This window comes from Salvia splendens, chromosome 16, assembly GCF_004379255.2.
Source record: "Salvia splendens isolate huo1 chromosome 16, SspV2, whole genome shotgun sequence".
Lineage (NCBI taxonomy): Eukaryota > Viridiplantae > Streptophyta > Magnoliopsida > Lamiales > Lamiaceae > Salvia > Salvia splendens.
In genome coordinates, this window is record NC_056047.1 from 11,882,871 (window position 1) to 11,900,881 (window position 18,011).

Sequence of the window (18,011 nt, forward strand, 5' to 3'; positions counted from 1 at the left end):
TATTCTCCAATTGCAATTATCAATGTCGATGCAGATGCATATAATTATTGTGCATGACTATTACTTCATTTATCCATGAAAAATGTGTCACAAAAATAGTAAACCGGGTCTGTTGAAATGGGATGGAGGGAGTAATAGTTTCCAAAATTAAAAAGTACACTCTTGTGGGACGGACTAAACAGGAAAAGATGCATACACTTGACGGAGGGAGTGTGGAAAAGAAGGTAAGGGAATTCGAGATGGATGCAGACGACAACGTGCCCCCTCGACACCAACATGGTAGTTGGGTGAAGGATTGTACGAGTGGATGAGATGGTGGAGGACCGAAATGGGAGGTGAAGTGATAGGGTCCTCGAGCATCTAAATCACGTCAAAGATCGCATCCAAATCTCCCTCAATATCTTTTAATAGTATTTGATTTTGCATATCTTTTGTATCTTTTTTATTTATTTATCTTACTTGCTTAGCAAGATATGTTTAGGTTTAGAATTCTATAATATTTTGATTCATTGAGAAATAAAGTTAAAACTTATTCTCATTCCGGTTCTGGCGGAAATCGCCCCCTAGCACCTCAACTAAGGTTTATCTTGTTGATTACGTAATCGTTCTTGTTCTTCGTAATCGTTCGAGTGCTCTATTGTTGATCGATATGATACAAAATCCTATCAATTGGTGCTTCCATTGTTTACTCTTCCTCCATCACCCATCGATTCTCTCAATTTTGCTCCAAGCACACGCCAGATTTTTCCTCCCACTCCAAAGTCACGGTTGTTTTCATCACATGCCCAAAACCCACTCTCATCCCAAATTCACACTATTTCCTTATCCCTCTCCATAAACACTCACCTATTCTCATCTCAAAACGGTGTCGACGGTTGTTTCTTGGTAGAAACAATTACTTTTGTTTCCATGGCTTTTGATACGCGCATATCTTTGGGAATATATCCTCTATATCTCTATTATTTAGTTAATTAGTGATTTTCTATATCTTTTCTATATAATTAGGATATTTATTTCTTGATCATTAAGTTAGGTTACTCCTATTATAAATAAGAGCATTTGTTATCTTTTGAATCATTCATTCAAGAAATATCAATTCAGTTTATCCTTTATTGTTACTTTATTTTTTCGCAAGTTCATCTCGCCACACCCTAATTGGTCGAGAATTCTAGGCTGCTCGACGGGAGGATCCTGCGAACGAACCTACCCATTCGCCGACAATCTTTCGCTGTCGGAACCGATACGAGTCCCCATGAAGTTCAAGAATTGGGAAAATTGAGGGAAAATGACGTTTTGAGAACCTCTTATTCTTTTGAACATTTGAATAGTCCATGCAGATTTTGATATGTCACATAAGATTTAATTTTGGAAAGATTTTGTTGCGGATAAAATTGGCTATAATGTCAAATTTCTTAACTTTTTAGTCCACTTTTTAAGTCTACAAGAGATAGAAAGACGGAGGGGATCACCTAAGGCATAAGCTAATCCACCACATACACTAATGAAAAATAGACATGTGGAATCTATTTGTAAAATTAAATAAGAGACTAAAAGTATAAATACGTTCGTTCACTATTTTAGTTAGAAAACCCCTTTCATCCAACCAAGAATTTTTATCAGCATCATGAGCAAATATTAACATTGACATCCCTAATTATGCGTATTTATACTTTTAGTCTTTTATTTAATTTTACAAATAGATTCCACCTGTCTATGAATCATTAGTGTATTATGTGGTGGATTAGCTTATGCCTTGGATGATCCCCTCCGGATGACGAGAGCCACCCACCTGTTGAGTGCTTTTATTTTATTCAGTGCTTTTTTGACATAAAATCATGCTTGCATAACTGAAGTAGGTCAATTCACATCTCAACGGCTTTAATCACACAGAAAAGGCGATGCGATTGATTCCACTCAGTGTGTAGAGCACTAGTTCGATTCGCCAAGTTGAAGTTGCTGACTGAATCTCTCTCGGAGATTGAACTGTGATCGACCGAGTTGACCGAATCATGGCTTCGATTTTGGCTAGTCGAGTCGTGTCGTTTCCGCTGAGATTGCTGGAAGAGGACTCTGCACCCGAGGCTGATCCCACCGCCGCGGTGCTATTCTTCGGGATCAGCTTAGTGTTGGGGATTGCTTGTAGGCACGCTCTCAGAGGGACGCGAGTGCCTTACACCGTCGCTTTGCTTCTTCTCGGCATTGGACTTGGCGCCTTAGGTTTGTTACTGTGTTTACTTTATTTTATTTTCAGGTGCTACATAATCCAACTCTGCAACATAGTGGAGTAGTAATTTTTATTTGCATGCAATGGGCCTATGTTTATGGTTAGTATGCTTTTTTAATTATCTAGTTTTATTTATGCATGCGAGTTTGTGTTGCTCATAGATAACTTGGAAATCTACTGAAATCAAGGCTATTGTTCTGTACTTATAAGAGATTGAGTAGTCTCAATCAGTAATTATTAGGATTTGTTGGTTCTCATTATTTAGGGACAAGCTGTTGAAACACAAATTGGTGCAACAGCACTCTCCGAATAAGGACCTTGAATTATTTCAGTTTCAGAAATGCAGCTACTCCTTAAGTACAAAGTTTCAAGCACTATTCACACTTGACAGTGACAGCAAGACAGAATCCGTGAATATGTAGTTGGCTTCTTGTGCTTGACAGAGACTGTGGAGCTATTATAACTGCATATACACTACTAGAACACATGCATAAAAGTATTCCTGATATTTAATTTTGCAGAGAATTGAAAAGGTGATATGGCCTCACCTTAAATTTTTCAACTTTCTGAATATCAAAATCACATGTGTCGTTATATGTCGATGATGGGCTGCACATATTCATCTACTTGCCCCAGCTGCAGTGATGTTATTTCTTTCAGTAAAAGATGCATATGCTTTATGCTAAAAACAAGTACATCTTTCAGGAAAGAGCCAACTGTTTCACTACTACAATAATTCTATACATATATGCATACTAATTCTTGTATGGGCAATGTGGCCACATGGGGACCAGACTCCAAAGTACCTTCCTAATTACAGCTAGTGGTACTTAGTGAACTTCACATACGATTTTTTATTTGGTTTATGTTTACTGAAATCTGATTTTGGGAAGCAAGCTCAAGCTGCTGATTTTTTTGATTTACGTCTATTTGCAGTTATTATACTAGTATATTTTTTTCACTCATGCTTGGGAGGTGGTTTTATGTGAATAAGTGAATTATGGTTCACTGAAAGCTTATCTTGTTATGAACTACCAATTGTCCATCAAGGATGGGCGAAGTCAGGTTTTTAACCATGCACATTTTTTTGCAGAATATGGAACACACCATAAATTTGGAAAGATTGGCGACGGGATCCGTCTTTGTAAGTGAAATTCTCTGCACTATCATTGAAGTCCCTAAAATGACTGCACCAAGAACAAAAACATATTTCTTGCAGTTTTTGGTAAAACATATTTTATGAACATTATAATCTGTTCGCTATTTATGAAATGTTTCTTGTTGCTCCTTTTGTAGGGGCTAATATTGATCCCGAACTTCTCTTGGCTGTATTCCTTCCCGCACTTCTCTTTGAGAGTTCATTTTTAATGGAAGTGCACCAGATAAAGGTCTGCAGAAATTCTTCTGTATTTTGTATCTTTGTAGTATTTCGTTAGTAATTTAACAATTTACTACTTTCCTGGTACAATACTCTGGCGTACTAATATTATATCTATATCTGATGCTTTCATGTGTCAAGGCATATATTGTCTTGGAAGGCGTTTCCAATACATAGCTGTAAGTGCTTAGTTTTTTAAGCTTAAAGTTCTAAAAGTGTGTGGGTTGTGATAAAGTGTCTATGTCTAGCAATCTGTATGACATTGACAATTAGGAAAAGTTACAATAGGTAATTTGGTGGTAAGTATTTCTTTTAATCATATGCATAAAAAATCCTTGTTCTCACCTCTTGGCATATGGTTTTCATTAACCTATGTTAATATTACTAGTAGTCCTGTAGTAGTAATTAGCATCCAAAGGTACTCTAGAAGGTCAAATTATATTTGAGCAATTTAGAATGAGAGTACATCTTACTGAAGAATTTAATTGATGTTAAATGGATAAGCTTTCAGATATCAGAGCCAAAACTCTTGCGACCACCTACTTATCGAAGTTTCTTAGTGCAAAGCCTTAACCCAAAGTAACCCACTTCACATGTGAGAGATTGTTGATAATAATACTTTTAATGTTACAATTATACTTTCTCGACCGTATTTGGTGTATTTGGTCATGTGAAAAGAATCGGCCAGATAAAGGAAGGACACTCCATATGAGTAAGAAGAAGAATTAAGAAGAAGTTCTTCAGAAAACCAGCTTTGAGGGTGTCAAGAAGCTGTCAGCCATATGCGAAGCCCATGCACAGCAATTCACCTAGACTGGATTTGCAGGCTCGTCACTCCTTCTGAAGTCGCCCTTCTGCGATTATGATGCCCTATAGTTCTCCATAGTTCACCCTTACCACGACATTGACTAGGCAATGGTTTACTTCAGTATCACTCATTACAGATTTTTGGATAAAACCCTTCCCTAAAAGCTATCTTGAAGTGAGTGATAGTGCCAGGAGGTAATAGCCACATCTGAAGCCTCAGTAATGCAGGACTTAAATAGGATAATAACAGTGATAGAAGTGTAGGTAATGTATTCTGGGTGTTGGACTGGGGGGGAGGGGTCAAGGGTTTGGTGACTAGAGTAGTTGCTGACTTGTGGGGAAGGGGCCCGTGGATTCGGCTGCTTGGTGGTTGCTACAGAAGAGACTGCTAGAGAATAGTTATGCAGAAAACAGGCCAGAGATTCGAGTTTTTGCTTTCTTTTGATGAGAGTGTTTTCAGTCTTGTTGCAACAGGGTATGTAATATTAACTGGATTTATTTCATATAAGGTCAAGGTTATAACCCAGTAGTGATCATATAAGGTCATGGTTAGTTACGTAAGATGAGATAGTAGATACAATACTGTATAATCTTAATCCAAATGAGGCCTCTTTTGTTTCCGCTTGTGATGTGAATGAGTGTCAGATTCCAGCCTTATATTTATTTCACCATCTTTCCAAGTTTCGTTTGAAGTTTTACCCAAACAGTTCCATATCACCTATTGTATGTCTCAAGCTTAGACTACAAATCCCTTTCCTGAGTTGTTTTCTAATGAAATTCATTTTTCAGAGTTAATTTTTGCCATTTGGATGAGTTTCTAAATTTTCTCATTTATTTATTTTCTAGTTATAACCTTACTTATGCTGCCCTCTATCTTTTCTACATTCAGCTTTAACTATTTTCAGTGTTTCACTTTTAGGTTGTAATTCAACATCATTCAATAAAATGGATGTTTATATGATTAGAATCATAGAACAAATTAACTTCTCTTTGCTTTTCTCACTCAAGTGACTCAATACAGAGGTGTATGATGCAAATGTTTCTACTTGCTGTTCCTGGAGTTCTCATTTCAACCTTTTGTCTTGGAGCTGCTCTTAAGGTTTGAAGATTTTGTTTACTTATTATTAACTTTTCATTCTTAAGTATTCTGAATAATATAAATATGCAGCTTGCTTTCCCGTATAACTGGAGCTGGAAAACATCACTACTGCTTGGTGGTCTCCTCAGTGCTACTGACCCCGTGGCTGTTGTAGCCCTCCTTAAAGAGCTGGGAGCTAGCAAAAAATTGAGTACAATAATTGAAGGAGAGTCTTTGATGAATGATGGGTATAGTCATCAATAAATTTCTTGAGCAATAACTATTGTCAAAGGAAATTTTTGCTTAGATGTCCTGACACTTCACGTGGTTAACAAATAAATATCAATGATTTGTTTTTCTCTCTTATTTGTCTGCTTATTTTATTTCAGGACAGCAATTGTTGTCTATCAATTGTTTTACCGGATGGTTCTTGGCTGGGATTTCAACTGGGGTGGCTTAGTCAAATTTTTGTCACAAGTCTCTCTTGGAGCGTACGTCCATAAACCTTTAGATTTATTAGACGCAAAACTTGATGCAAATAGCTTAATTGTTTTTATCTCATTTGACAGTGTGGCTATGGGTCTTGGTTTTGGAATAGCATCTGTCTTGTGGCTGGGATTTATATTCAATGACACTGTTATTGAGATTTCTCTCACACTGGCTGTGAGCTACCTAGCATTTTTCACTGTATGTACCGTTCTAAACCTGTATGTTATTCTTATGAGACACTTTGTTGTTGATCTGGGTATTATGTTGCATGAAGGTTCTTTTATCTTGCCCTTATAGATGAATTGTTGGTGTAATGTGCTCAAATGTGCTTTGATTTTGTATATTGTGAGACTATAATTGATTCTACACAATTCAACTCGCGTGTTCTTGAATCTGGACTAGTTATTAACTGCTAACTGAAACTGATAAGTGATAACATTCTACTGCTGCACATAAAGATCCTTCAGCTCAAGGCAGTCATGCATTAACCACTTGGTAATGTTATTTTTAGGTCATTCTGAAACATATATAGAAATGTATGATCTTCAGTCAAAAAATAGACTTTAAGCTCAAAGAGTGCAACCATTTTACACCATCTCATTGTTACTTTTTTCTTATAGCTTACTATTATATAGTCTATTATCCTGCTAATTCTACTCTCCTTTGAACCATAACCAGTTTTAAGAGATTTACATATACATCTTTTTGTCCTTTGTCTTGTTCTTATCATGTTGATGCGGTGATGCTGATAGGACTAGAATCCTATCAGAATGAATAGAGCACGCGAAAACAATGAACAAGGCAAAGCAAAAAAAACTTACTTGCACCAACTAAGGATCGAAACTTTTGGTTTCAAGAAAAGAATTTTTATTTCCTTAATCTTCAATGGTTTTTTTACTCTCTAATGAACTCTTTATATAGAGTTCGGACCCTGCTTGATTCGACTCTTCGATTCGGGAAAGAATCAAGAAGAAAACCCGAAAAGATTTAATAAACTAAACTAGGTAATTGTTCCAAAAATAACGCAAAAACAAATAAAAAATAATTAAATAAAAGTTGGTAAATTCTAATCCTAATATGACGTGAAATCCTTAAACTTCATGGGTCGAGAAGCATTCCTTCGTGGTCTCTCTTTCCTTGCATGTGCCGGATTCGCTCTCTCTCTACGCCGGCCTCTCTGTGGTTGTTCTTGGTCCTTCCTCACGATCGACGGAGGCTCGTCTTCCTTAGTTGGGTCCCTATCAGATGCTTTGACCATTGAACCAGATTCAGCAAAACATTACTAAAGAAGTGATTGAGAGAAATCCCATAAGTTTTTTCTAACATTAGATAAATCATAACATTTTTTCTTGGATTTTGAGTTCCCATTGCGACTAGAGAAGCATGAGACTTAGATATAATTATGTGAAACTGAAAATATAAAACACGCTAAATGTTACAAAGGGATAAGGAATCCCCGAATAAGGATCAGAAATCTGATAGAATTGATTGCTTGAGTAATTCTGAAACGTGTTATCATATTTCTCAATTCTACAAAAATATCAAACATGCCACATATATCCTCTTAATAAGTTCACCTTTTTTCTCTTGAGAATGTCATTAATTTTTGCAATCTCTGGATAACCATATATTCATTTATTTTCTTTATACTTCATGAGAGCATAAATGAGTACAAATGCTGTTGACAGGCTCAAGAAGGATTTGAAATTTCTGGAGTTTTGGCTGTCATGACTTTGGGGATGTACGCTTTTTTAATTTTCATAATTTAATCATACGACTTTCATAAACAGCTGCTTTAAAGCGAGACGTTGGACAGGTTCTACTCTGCTGTGGCTCGCACTGCCTTTAAGGGGGAAAGCCAGCAAAGTTTACATCATTTTTGGTATCCTGCTCAGTTACTCTAGTTACATATCTTTTCATGTCTACCATTTTTTGGTACATTACATATAGTAAGAATTGTTTATGTGATATAGCTGTCTGGATGTAGTATTGAATAATTCAGTCATTGTTAAAGTTTGTATGCATATTGTAGAACAGTAAAATATAGAGACATAGTGGAGAAAGTAGTTGTATATTTCATTAGTAAACATAGGCCACATATATATAGTACAAGAGACTAAGCTAGGCAATGTTACAAAGCCAGTCTTTTCTTTCAATGAGTCAGTCTTTTCTTTCAATGACTCAGTCTTTTCTCTGGCAGTAACGAGAATTTCCAAATTTTTACAAAGCCAGCAGAAGCTTGAGATAAGCATTAAATGACATATATGTCTCTTTGGCTTTTCCCCCCTACAATCTAACATACTTACAGAATCAAAATAAAAGACAGTGTGGTCAACTGTGAATATGGTTACCATCTCAAAGGTCATTCAGTTTAATTAGTTTCTCATTTGACTTTTGTCTTGATGGTTGTGCTCGTTACGTCACAGTTTTTACATGTATAATTTTGAATTACAATATAATGGCCCCTGCTGGATTTTTCATTAAAAGTCAAATATATTATTGCAGTTATGGGATTGCTTTCTTATTTAGTGTAAATTTTGTTTCAGGGAAATGGTTTCTTATATTGCTAATACTCTAATCTTCATCTTAAGGTAAGAATGAATTTTTCTATTTTCATGTAATTATTATTCTGTCCTCTTCTTTTTATTTGTTCTGCCTCATGTCCCTCACAACTATGATTCAGAAGAAATGGAAACTTTTAATTATTGGAAGCTGGGTTGATATGTCATTTGGGGGAGGGGGAGTGGGGCTTAATATTAAGGAAAGGATTTTTTCAGATCTGCCAATGAGAGTGATTATGAATTTTGACTGCGGGCTTTTGCAAGGTTCAGAAGAATAAAAATTATAAACCTGTGGAAGTATATGTTTCTTTGTAGGAGGGGGTAATGCAGTTTTGTTCACAATATTTTAGTTACAACAGAACTCTGGAAAGCAAAAAAGCAAAAGGGACTAAACGAACCTTTTCTAGTCCTTTTATGTTTATATGAGAAAAGTACACTTTCTACGATGTCCAACTTGATTGTCTGCCATATTAACAGTTTTTTTCTGTGTAGCCAATCTTGGTTAGAAATCTTACTTAGCTTCACTTGCTTTACATCCTAATTTATTTTCATGATCCTAATGGCATTTTACTCTATGCAGTGGTGTTGTTATAGCTGAGAGTGTTCTCAGCAGCGACAACATATTTGAAACCCACGGTAAATATATTCTTTCTTCTACGTTGCAGACAAAGCACATGCATGAATCCATGTTTAACAATTCCTAATTTGAAGTGGAACAAAACAGCTCACAATAAATTTTCTTTTTGTGAAATACATCCAATCCATTTGAGTGTAGATTCTTGATGGTCCATGTCAAAGGAAAAGGAATTAAGATTTGTATTACTTTAAGGAAACTGCATGCATGGTGTGTTTCAGATTTATGTGCTTAATGTTGAAAATAATTTTGGATTGAAGTCCTCCTAAATGACAAAATTTGTGCAATAGATCTAAAACTAACTGGATCATAAGGACCGCCCTCTCTTTAAGTAAGTAGAATCAATCTGTGCTTCCAGTTACCCCATCCTCCACCACTTACTTCTGTCCTTAGTAAATGATGATTGATGAAAGCAGGACTCTTGGGATCTAAAGTTATTTCATGTTTGGGTAGTAAATTGACAGTTACTTTCTGAACATGTAAATAACTTTAAGGTAGGGTGATAAGGAAAGAGTCAATAACTCGGACTGCACAGCTGTTGATGATGACTGAATGCTTGTAAACAGTATCCGGTCCATACTTTCATACTATTACGGAATGTACACAGTCGAAGTTTATTAGTTGAGTTTTCTTGAGTAGTAGTTCCACTGATCATTTTTGTCAAATTTGTTTAGACCGTGAGCATCTATTCTCCATATTTACGTAATTTATATTAACTTCTATTCTTTTCTCACAGAGCATTCTTGGGGTTATCTGGTCCTTCTGTATGTTTTTGTTCAAGCATCTAGAGTTGTTGTGGTTGGAGTATTGTATCCATTTCTGCAATACTTTGGTTATGGTCTGGACTGGAGAGAAGCCATTATTCTTATCTGGTCTGGCCTGCGTGGGGCTGTAGCACTCTCACTATCACTCTCTGTCAAGGCAAGTTTTTATCACCTTTGTTGCAGTTTCCTACCATGATCAATACTTCTAGCTCACATAATTTACTTTTGGTTCACCAAATTAAGAGCCGGTAAATGGAAAATACTGCAGTAGATTTTTTGATAAAGGCAGATACAATCTTAGTCAATCATTGTATTAAGTGAGGGATCCAATTGATGCTGGTAGGAAAAAGTTTTAACTAGACTTCTACATCAATGTGATGTTGTTTCTACTCTTTCAATGTTCTGGCATTGGGATGCACTAAAATTTAATAAAGTGTGTATTTCAAGTCTAAAACACACATCTATCATGTATAGAAGCTAAAATACATATTTCAAGCTAAAAAATACAACAATAATGAATCCACACATTTCAAGTCTATAATACACGGTTAAAGTTCAATACAACAAAAGGTGATATATTCCCTCTGTCCCATAAATAGTGCACACATGGAAGTGACAAACGTTTTAATAGAAGTTAGGTAGTGTGCTCTATTTTATGGGACAGAGTGATAAATTAACATGGTAGAAAGTCAATATGATAAATTGATAATTGACTACAGATAGACGATTAATATGATAATTTATTGGTTTGTTCGGCTTTTCTCAGGTAAGCCGACTTTATTGAGGAGAAAGTTTAAATGTTTTCAGTCCGGCTTTCAGTTTCTCTGATCTTTTTCTATTCCCATTTCTAACCTATTTTCCACTGCAATTGGCAATATTATCAACTAATTATTTCTTAAATAGTAGTCATTGTTGTTCCTCAATTTTTTCACAGGCCGATTCTCCAACTTCCATATATTTTATTGCATCCCATATTTGATTGTCATCTAACTTTGAACTTTATTGGTGTTTAGCGTTCCAGTGACAATTCACCATACATCTCTCCCGATACTGGAGATTTGGTACGTCGTATTAGAATTGTTGTGATTCAGCTGTAAATGCACTGAAGGATGCACATAAAGTATCTTTTAGTTGATCTACTAGAACAAGTGAAATATATAGGGCGACTTTCAAATAAAAAACCTTGTTATTGTCAGCTCTTCAACTGCAATAATTCCCACAGTTTTCACCATAAGAAATATATATTTAAACCTCTCCCATTATAATAAAGGGACAAGATCAAGTAGAAACCTCCATTCCTGTTACATGGAGCATGTAAAACGTAATTCGGATCATTACTTTTTATAGGATCTACATTTTCCATCAAATGATGCATTGCCATAATAGATAAAATGCATTATGACTAAGATGATAACCCTGGATTACATAAAGATCAGTCCAGGTTGAGTTTTACCTACTATGGGAGGAAAATTCATATTAGATCCTCTACCAATATATCTATATATAGATTATATGTAAATTAGTTGAATGTGCACTTATATATTTGCATGTCATATAATCCATCCTACCTTCTCATGCTTTTGCAGTTTGTCTTATTGACTGGTGGAATCGTCTTTCTTACGCTTATTGTGAATGGGTCTACTACACAGTTTATTTTACATTTTCTGAAGATGGATAATCTTTCGCCAGCAAAGGTACAGTTATCTCATCTGTGTTACTCTGCATCTCTATTCAATGACTTTTGTATACTTAAATGCTATCATTATTGAGGTAAGCAGCTTTTACTGACAAACAACTATGATCATTGTCTTTGACATATTTAATATGCATTGATAAACGAAAGACATGATTGCTCTTGTGCACTTTTTTGGCATGTAGGTTTATCTAAATTTGTAAAATTAAATAAATTTATGGCAATAGTGGATCAAGTAAAATCCAAGCAAACTAGTAAACTATTTCTTAAGTCTGACTCCAGCTAAGCAACCAAAATAAGAGTTTTTGAATTATATTATGTAATTGTAGCTGAAAGTAAAATAAAACTATGCATTAATAGAAATAAGAGTACAAAAATTGCAAAATGAGTAGCCTGATCATACCAAACTCTGGCCAAAGATTTCTAATTGTTCACTGGTGATATTAAATAGTAGTATCAATTTTGCAATTCAAGCACTTAACCAATGCCTATTGTGATAGCCATAACTAATGATAACTTAACTCAGTAATCAATCCTAGTATTTGGTTAATTCTTAGCATCTCTTGATTAGGCATTGTTCCATATTCAGTCAGTAACATAAAACAGTTTACATGTAAACAATTAAGCTAAAGCTTAACTATTTATCTAGTTAAACTCTGGTCCTTACCTCAGATTAATTATGTGTTGCGTGTTTTAATTTAAAATATAGCCCAATTGCTTCATGGATGAGTAGGAAAATATATGCCTAATTGATTTGTCTGATTGATCAGATATCAAATTCCCGCTTATAATTCAAGAATACTGTGTGTACTTCAACACAAAGCAAGAAAAAAACTAAGCTTGTAACTCAAGTGAAATGATGGAGAGATCCTTTTGTTAGAAAATAGAGTTTGTTGTGGCGGTATTGTTCATGGTAACTAAAGCTGAATAAAACCTAATAACTGAAAAGGAACAGGTTCGGCAGCCAATATAATGTTTTGGCTTCCCACTATGCTCCTCGTGATATGTTTTCAAGATTAACATTTTTTATTTATGTTATTGTTACAGAAACGGATATTAAGTTACACAAAATATGAAATGTTAAAGAAAGCACTGGAAGCCTTTGGTGATCTTGGGGATGATGAAGAACTGGGACCGGCAGACTGGCCTACTGTTAAAAGATACATAACGAGCCTAAATGATGCGGATGGTGAACAAATACACCCTCATTCTCTATCTGAAAATGATAATAATCCGGACCATATGAATTTGAAAGATATTCGAGTCCGCTTCTTAAATGGTAAGTAATTTGTGTCTTGATCTCCTTAATTCTCAAGTCTACTAGTATTTTACTTTATTACTCTAATAATCTGTTTATGGCTCAAATGTGTTATTTTCAATTCTAGTAGCCATTGTCAGCACAACACTTGATATCTTGAGCTCTTTGTGATCGTTTTCTTTAGCTATAGTATAGCTGTTTTAGTGCTTAAGATGTACTTTTGGATCATCCAAGTCTCTGTTCTCTGTTGCTCTTTGGTATGGAATCTTGAATTGCCATACTGTTGCTCTTCAATAGCCTTAACTTGTTTATTACTGGAGGAAACAGTTTTCTTGAGTGAATAATGAACCAATATAACTAGTCGGTGTTGGGAAACATGTGATCAAATTGATAATATGAAATGGCAGCCAATCAAGGAAAAGTTCAACAAATTTTGATTGACAGAGATGATAAAAGTTATAGATGAATTGACAATCCTTATAATCGAGCTAAAGATGTGATGCTTGTTAATGTATTATTAGTTGTACTATGTGTGCAACTTTTCATGCGTATAACGTTGCTACCTGGTCTAACTTTTGGAAATTGTGGAACTGTAGGTGTTCAGGCAGCTTACTGGGTCATGCTTGATGAGGGAAGGATTAACCAAACTACCGCGAATCTTCTAATGCGATCTGTTGACGAAGCACTCGACCTTGTATCTAGTGAAACTTTGTGTGATTGGAAAGGTCTGAAATCTTATGTGAATATCCCAAATCACTATAAGTTTTTTCAATCAAGCGTTGTCTCTCAAAAGCTTGTTACATACTTTACTGTGGAGAGATTAGAGTCTGCTTGCTATATTTGTGCGGCCTTTCTTCGCGCTCACAGAATTGCAAGGGAGCAACTACATGAATTTATTGGTAAGAGCATGTGTTCATTTTCTTCAAATCGTGGGCATCACATGTTTTTATCTTTCATCGTCTTTGTTTATAGACAGAAATAATTCCTGGCCCAGAGGATGTCTTCATAAAACCATACAGAGTTTAAGCAAAAGAAGTTTATGATCAATGACTAACTTCTCTAATACTATACTTTACTTTCTAATATAATTTGAGTCCACTTCCGCTTAACTTCTTTTTTTATCTTTTCTTTTTTAATTTTTCTCACACAAGCATTGATCTTTTAGGAGACAGTGAGATTGCAGCCATGGTTATTAGCGAAAGTGAGCAAGCGGGTGAGGAAGCAAGAATCTTTTTAGAAGATGTTCGTGTTACGTTTCCTCAGGTATATAGAAGGTAAATTTATTGCACATGCTGCAAATTATGTTCTATGATATTTATTTTGATAACACCTTCAGGTGCTACGTGTTGTGAAAACAAGACAAGTTACATATTCAGTGCTGAGTCATTTGATTGAATATGTTAATAATCTTGAGAAGATAGGCTTACTAGAAGAAAAGGAGATGAGCCACCTTCATGATGCTGTCCAGGTAGATTACGATCGCCAAGTTTCTTATGCTTATGATTGTATAATGTTTTTGTTTGAGATCTTGATAAACAACTTTTAATATTCTGTACAGACTGACTTGAAAAAGCTCCTAAGAAATCCACCTATGGTGAAAATTCCAAAAATAAAGGATCTGATATCAGCAAATCCTCTGTTGGGAGCACTACCAGCCACAGCACGCGAGGCGCTAGCAGGATCTACGACAGAAATAATGAGACTATCTGGAACCACCCTTTATAAGGAGGGATCAAAGCCAACTGGTATCTGGTTATTGTCAAATGGAGTGGTGAAGGTATATTGCAACTATTTTTGCTCTGCAGCAGTTACCTGATTTTCTTGTGTTATCCCTTACACATGAATGGAATGCCCGTGCTTGGCAGTGGTCGACTAAAGATACAAGCACTAAGCAGTTCCTGCACCCAACATTTACTCATGGGAGTACTCTGGGACTGTATGAAGTGCTTGCTGAAAAGCACTACACCTGCGATATTGTGGCCAACTCTGTGGTCATGTGCTTCTTTATCGAGACCGAAAAAATACTCTCTGTATTGAGATCTGATCCCGCAGTAGAAGATTTCTTTTGGCGGGTCGGTATAAGTAGCCTTAATTTTTCTCTTTTCCTTATTTTCACCTGGCTTCCTTTACTACCTTTACTTGCATTCTCCATCTTCCGTCTTAGCAGTAAAGATCTATTAGCAATTAGCATCAAGTGGTAATCCAATTTCTTATGATCTTCCCTTAGCTGATGTTCTAAGTAACCCCTTTTTATGCAGGAAAGTATTATTGCTCTCGCCAAAATCATGCTTCCTCGCGTGTTTGAGAAAATGTCAATGCAAGACCTGCGAACACTTATTGCTGAAAGATCAATAATGAATATTTACATCAGAGGGGAGAGTTTTGAGTTGCTCCCTCAATCAGTTGGTTTCCTATTGGATGGTTTCATAAGAAAGCAGGGTGGACAAGAAGAGATGCTTACAGCTCCTGCAGCTATTTTGCCGCGTCTAGATCAAAGTTTCTCGCACTCAGAAACATTAGGTACAGTGCTTGTCACTTGTCAGATTTGCTGCTGTTAGATATGTCACTCTGGTTTGCTGAAAGAAGCACTTATTTTATTATTAAGAGTTGAAAAGATTGATTAAGATGATTCAATATTTTAATTGAAACTTCAGCTAACATTCTATAATTCTCATATCACTACTTTATATGCTTTGTATTTAGCAGGCGCCAGAGCGGGAAGTTTCTATCAGCAAGTGTATCAAGTTGAGACGAGGGCAAGGGTGATCATATTAGACATTGCAGGATTTGAGGCTGGCAAGAGTCTTCAGAAGAGGACGTCTTCTCTTATATCACGTTCGGCTGATCGTCACTCTGGATCTTTCAGTAGAGAGCATAGTGGTCTTATGAATTGGCCTCAACATCTTTTGAATTCTAGTCGTCATGATGGGGAAACTTCAGGTGAACAACACAACAATTTGTCTGCAAGGGCAATGCAGCTAGGCGTTTATGGCAGCATGGTAGGTTTCTATCTCTCTCTATCACACACACAAACACTGTTACTCAGAGTAGCTTGTTGACAAATGACAATGCGGTTTGATCATCAGATAAACCTACGAAGACGGCGCACTCGAAGTTTCCTAAGAAGTTCGAGAGTAAAGCCAGCTCACAGTCTTTCGTATCCAAGAGTTCCTTCAGTTCCTACACATCGTCCAATGGTTTCAGCTAAATCAGAAGGGTCGACTACATTGAAACAGAAATTTAGAGTTGAAGAATATAAACAAGTAGGCAATGCACGGGAACCCGATGAAAGCCATGCAAGAAGGGACGAATCAAGTGATGATTCCGGTGGTGAGGAAGAACATATTGTCAGGATTGATTCACCAAGCAGACTGTCTTTCCTCCAAGCTCCTTGATTCGTCGCAACTTTGCCACTATGCCTCTGTTTGTAGCATACCATGTACTATATCGCAAGCTATAAGATAAGCAAAGCTACAGTTATCGAGTGGGCTTATCGACTTGATTATAGTATTAAACAACGTCATAGAAAGATGTTGGTTTGTAGTTTGTGTATTAGCATGGCATAATTTATATAACTCCGACAATGAAAAATAGTTATGCTGTTCCATTTTGAGTTGTATGCTAAAATTAGTCTCTATAATTTTTTTTCTCTCTAATGATGTTGGTTTGCATTCATCATGAATAATATTTTAATCACTTTTTGCATTAAAACACTAACACTATTTTTTTTGTAGACAAAGGTAGTATCTTTTTTTTGGCTCTTATGTAGGAACACCCTTATTCTCCACGTGAATTTATACTAGTAATACACTATCAGTTCCAAGGTAATTATATAAGTTTGTATTCATTTTTGGATTGTTTCCAAGTTAGCTTGTGTCATTTTATTTCCAGTCTTATTCTCTCTCTTATTTTATTCTTTCTTTATTTTAACCTTTTAACATCAATTTCTGAAATCTGATGTCCCTAAGCAACGTCTCAACTAATTTGGAGCGGATGTAGTATATCGTTTTCAACTTTGAAGTCAGTACCAAAGACCGTCTCAACTAATTTGGAACGGATGTAGTATATCGTTTTCAACTTTGAAGTCAGTACCAAAGATAGTAGGAAGGAGGTAAGTCTGAAAAGGCGAAAAATAACCCAAGTGGGCGAAGAAAGGCGTGAGAAGGAGTACGTAGAGCGTGTTTGTGTGGTGTGATAAGTGTGCGTGGATTTATTGGGGTCTTGTCTTGTTCAAAATTTGTGGGGTTAAGTGAAAGTGTTCCCTCCCCACCATCATATCATATGCTCTGTCTATTCTCCTGTCTCCCTTGAAAGAATGTTCCCTTTCCCTCTCACATACTTCCTCAACTAATTTGTTTTTCATCTATTTTGAATCAATGAAAAATCACCTATATATTATGATGGATGAGTTTGTACTAGATGCTTTGTAGCATACACAACCCAACTGAAAATAGATATATAAATATGAATAAAGTACATTTAGGGCTTGTTCGATTTGAAAGATTTTATTTCAGGATAAAATATATAGTGCAATTAATTTATAAGATTGAATCTCACAATAATTAAGCAAAATGATATTAATGTTGAAAAGTTGAACCCAATGCCCAAGACATGCACCTGTTACATTTGACATTAAAAATACTCATTACATCAGTATATTAATAAAATGTGTTTATTGAAGTTTGACGCCGAAAGAGTGAAGTTAGAATATAATTAGAAACATGTTAGATCCCGATTGAACATGATTAGTCTTATTTCGTCATAGGCGAATTCGGTATATATGTGATCAAACCAAAAAAAAACATGTTAGATTTAATCACATATAGTACTAGTATATTCAAATCATGAGTTATTAACTACTGTTGTAAACTATCGTGGATCCTGGTAATAATAATATCATGTCAGGCTATGGTATGTGAGAATCCATTAACACGTCCACGATCAAATAAATACAGTATATGTAAACAACGAAATCATGTAAATAACAACTCAATGGAATTATGAGCTGACACAAATCAATTGATTTGCAAATGATACAATATTATTAAAAAATATAGAAAAAAACAACATGTGGGCTGCCACATAAAACGTCATTTAGATTTTCATTGCCTTCCACCTGCATTGC

The 18,011-nt window shown here is 35.7% G+C and overlaps 1 protein-coding gene across 6 annotated transcripts; it reads left to right on the top strand.

Annotated features, from left to right (window-relative positions):
• Positions 1 to 1,645: 1,645 nt before the first annotated feature.
• On the top strand, positions 1,646 to 16,542 carry LOC121770600 (sodium/hydrogen exchanger 8-like). Of its 6 annotated transcripts, none has more exons than XM_042167352.1 (24): positions 1,646 to 1,791; positions 1,891 to 2,217; positions 3,318 to 3,368; positions 3,521 to 3,612; positions 5,431 to 5,508; positions 5,578 to 5,735; positions 5,877 to 5,978; positions 6,057 to 6,174; positions 7,665 to 7,717; positions 7,793 to 7,858; positions 8,523 to 8,567; positions 9,118 to 9,173; positions 9,908 to 10,092; positions 10,949 to 10,996; positions 11,522 to 11,629; positions 12,676 to 12,907; positions 13,483 to 13,785; positions 14,052 to 14,149; positions 14,223 to 14,354; positions 14,445 to 14,663; positions 14,752 to 14,958; positions 15,145 to 15,406; positions 15,593 to 15,885; positions 15,973 to 16,542. In XM_042167352.1, exons 2-24 carry the CDS (start codon positions 2,010 to 2,012, stop codon positions 16,279 to 16,281), a joined length of 3,423 nt encoding a protein of 1,140 aa, XP_042023286.1. In that variant the 5' UTR covers positions 1,646 to 1,791; positions 1,891 to 2,009; the 3' UTR covers positions 16,282 to 16,542. The 6 variants fall into 6 exon arrangements, with proteins under 6 accessions (XP_042023286.1, XP_042023288.1, XP_042023285.1 ...); XM_042167354.1 differs by lacking the exon at positions 1,646 to 1,791 and having other exon boundaries at positions 1,827 to 2,217; positions 13,483 to 13,611; positions 13,711 to 13,785; XM_042167351.1 differs by lacking the exon at positions 1,646 to 1,791 and having other exon boundaries at positions 1,827 to 2,217.
• The last annotated feature ends 1,469 nt before the right edge of the window (positions 16,543 to 18,011 follow it).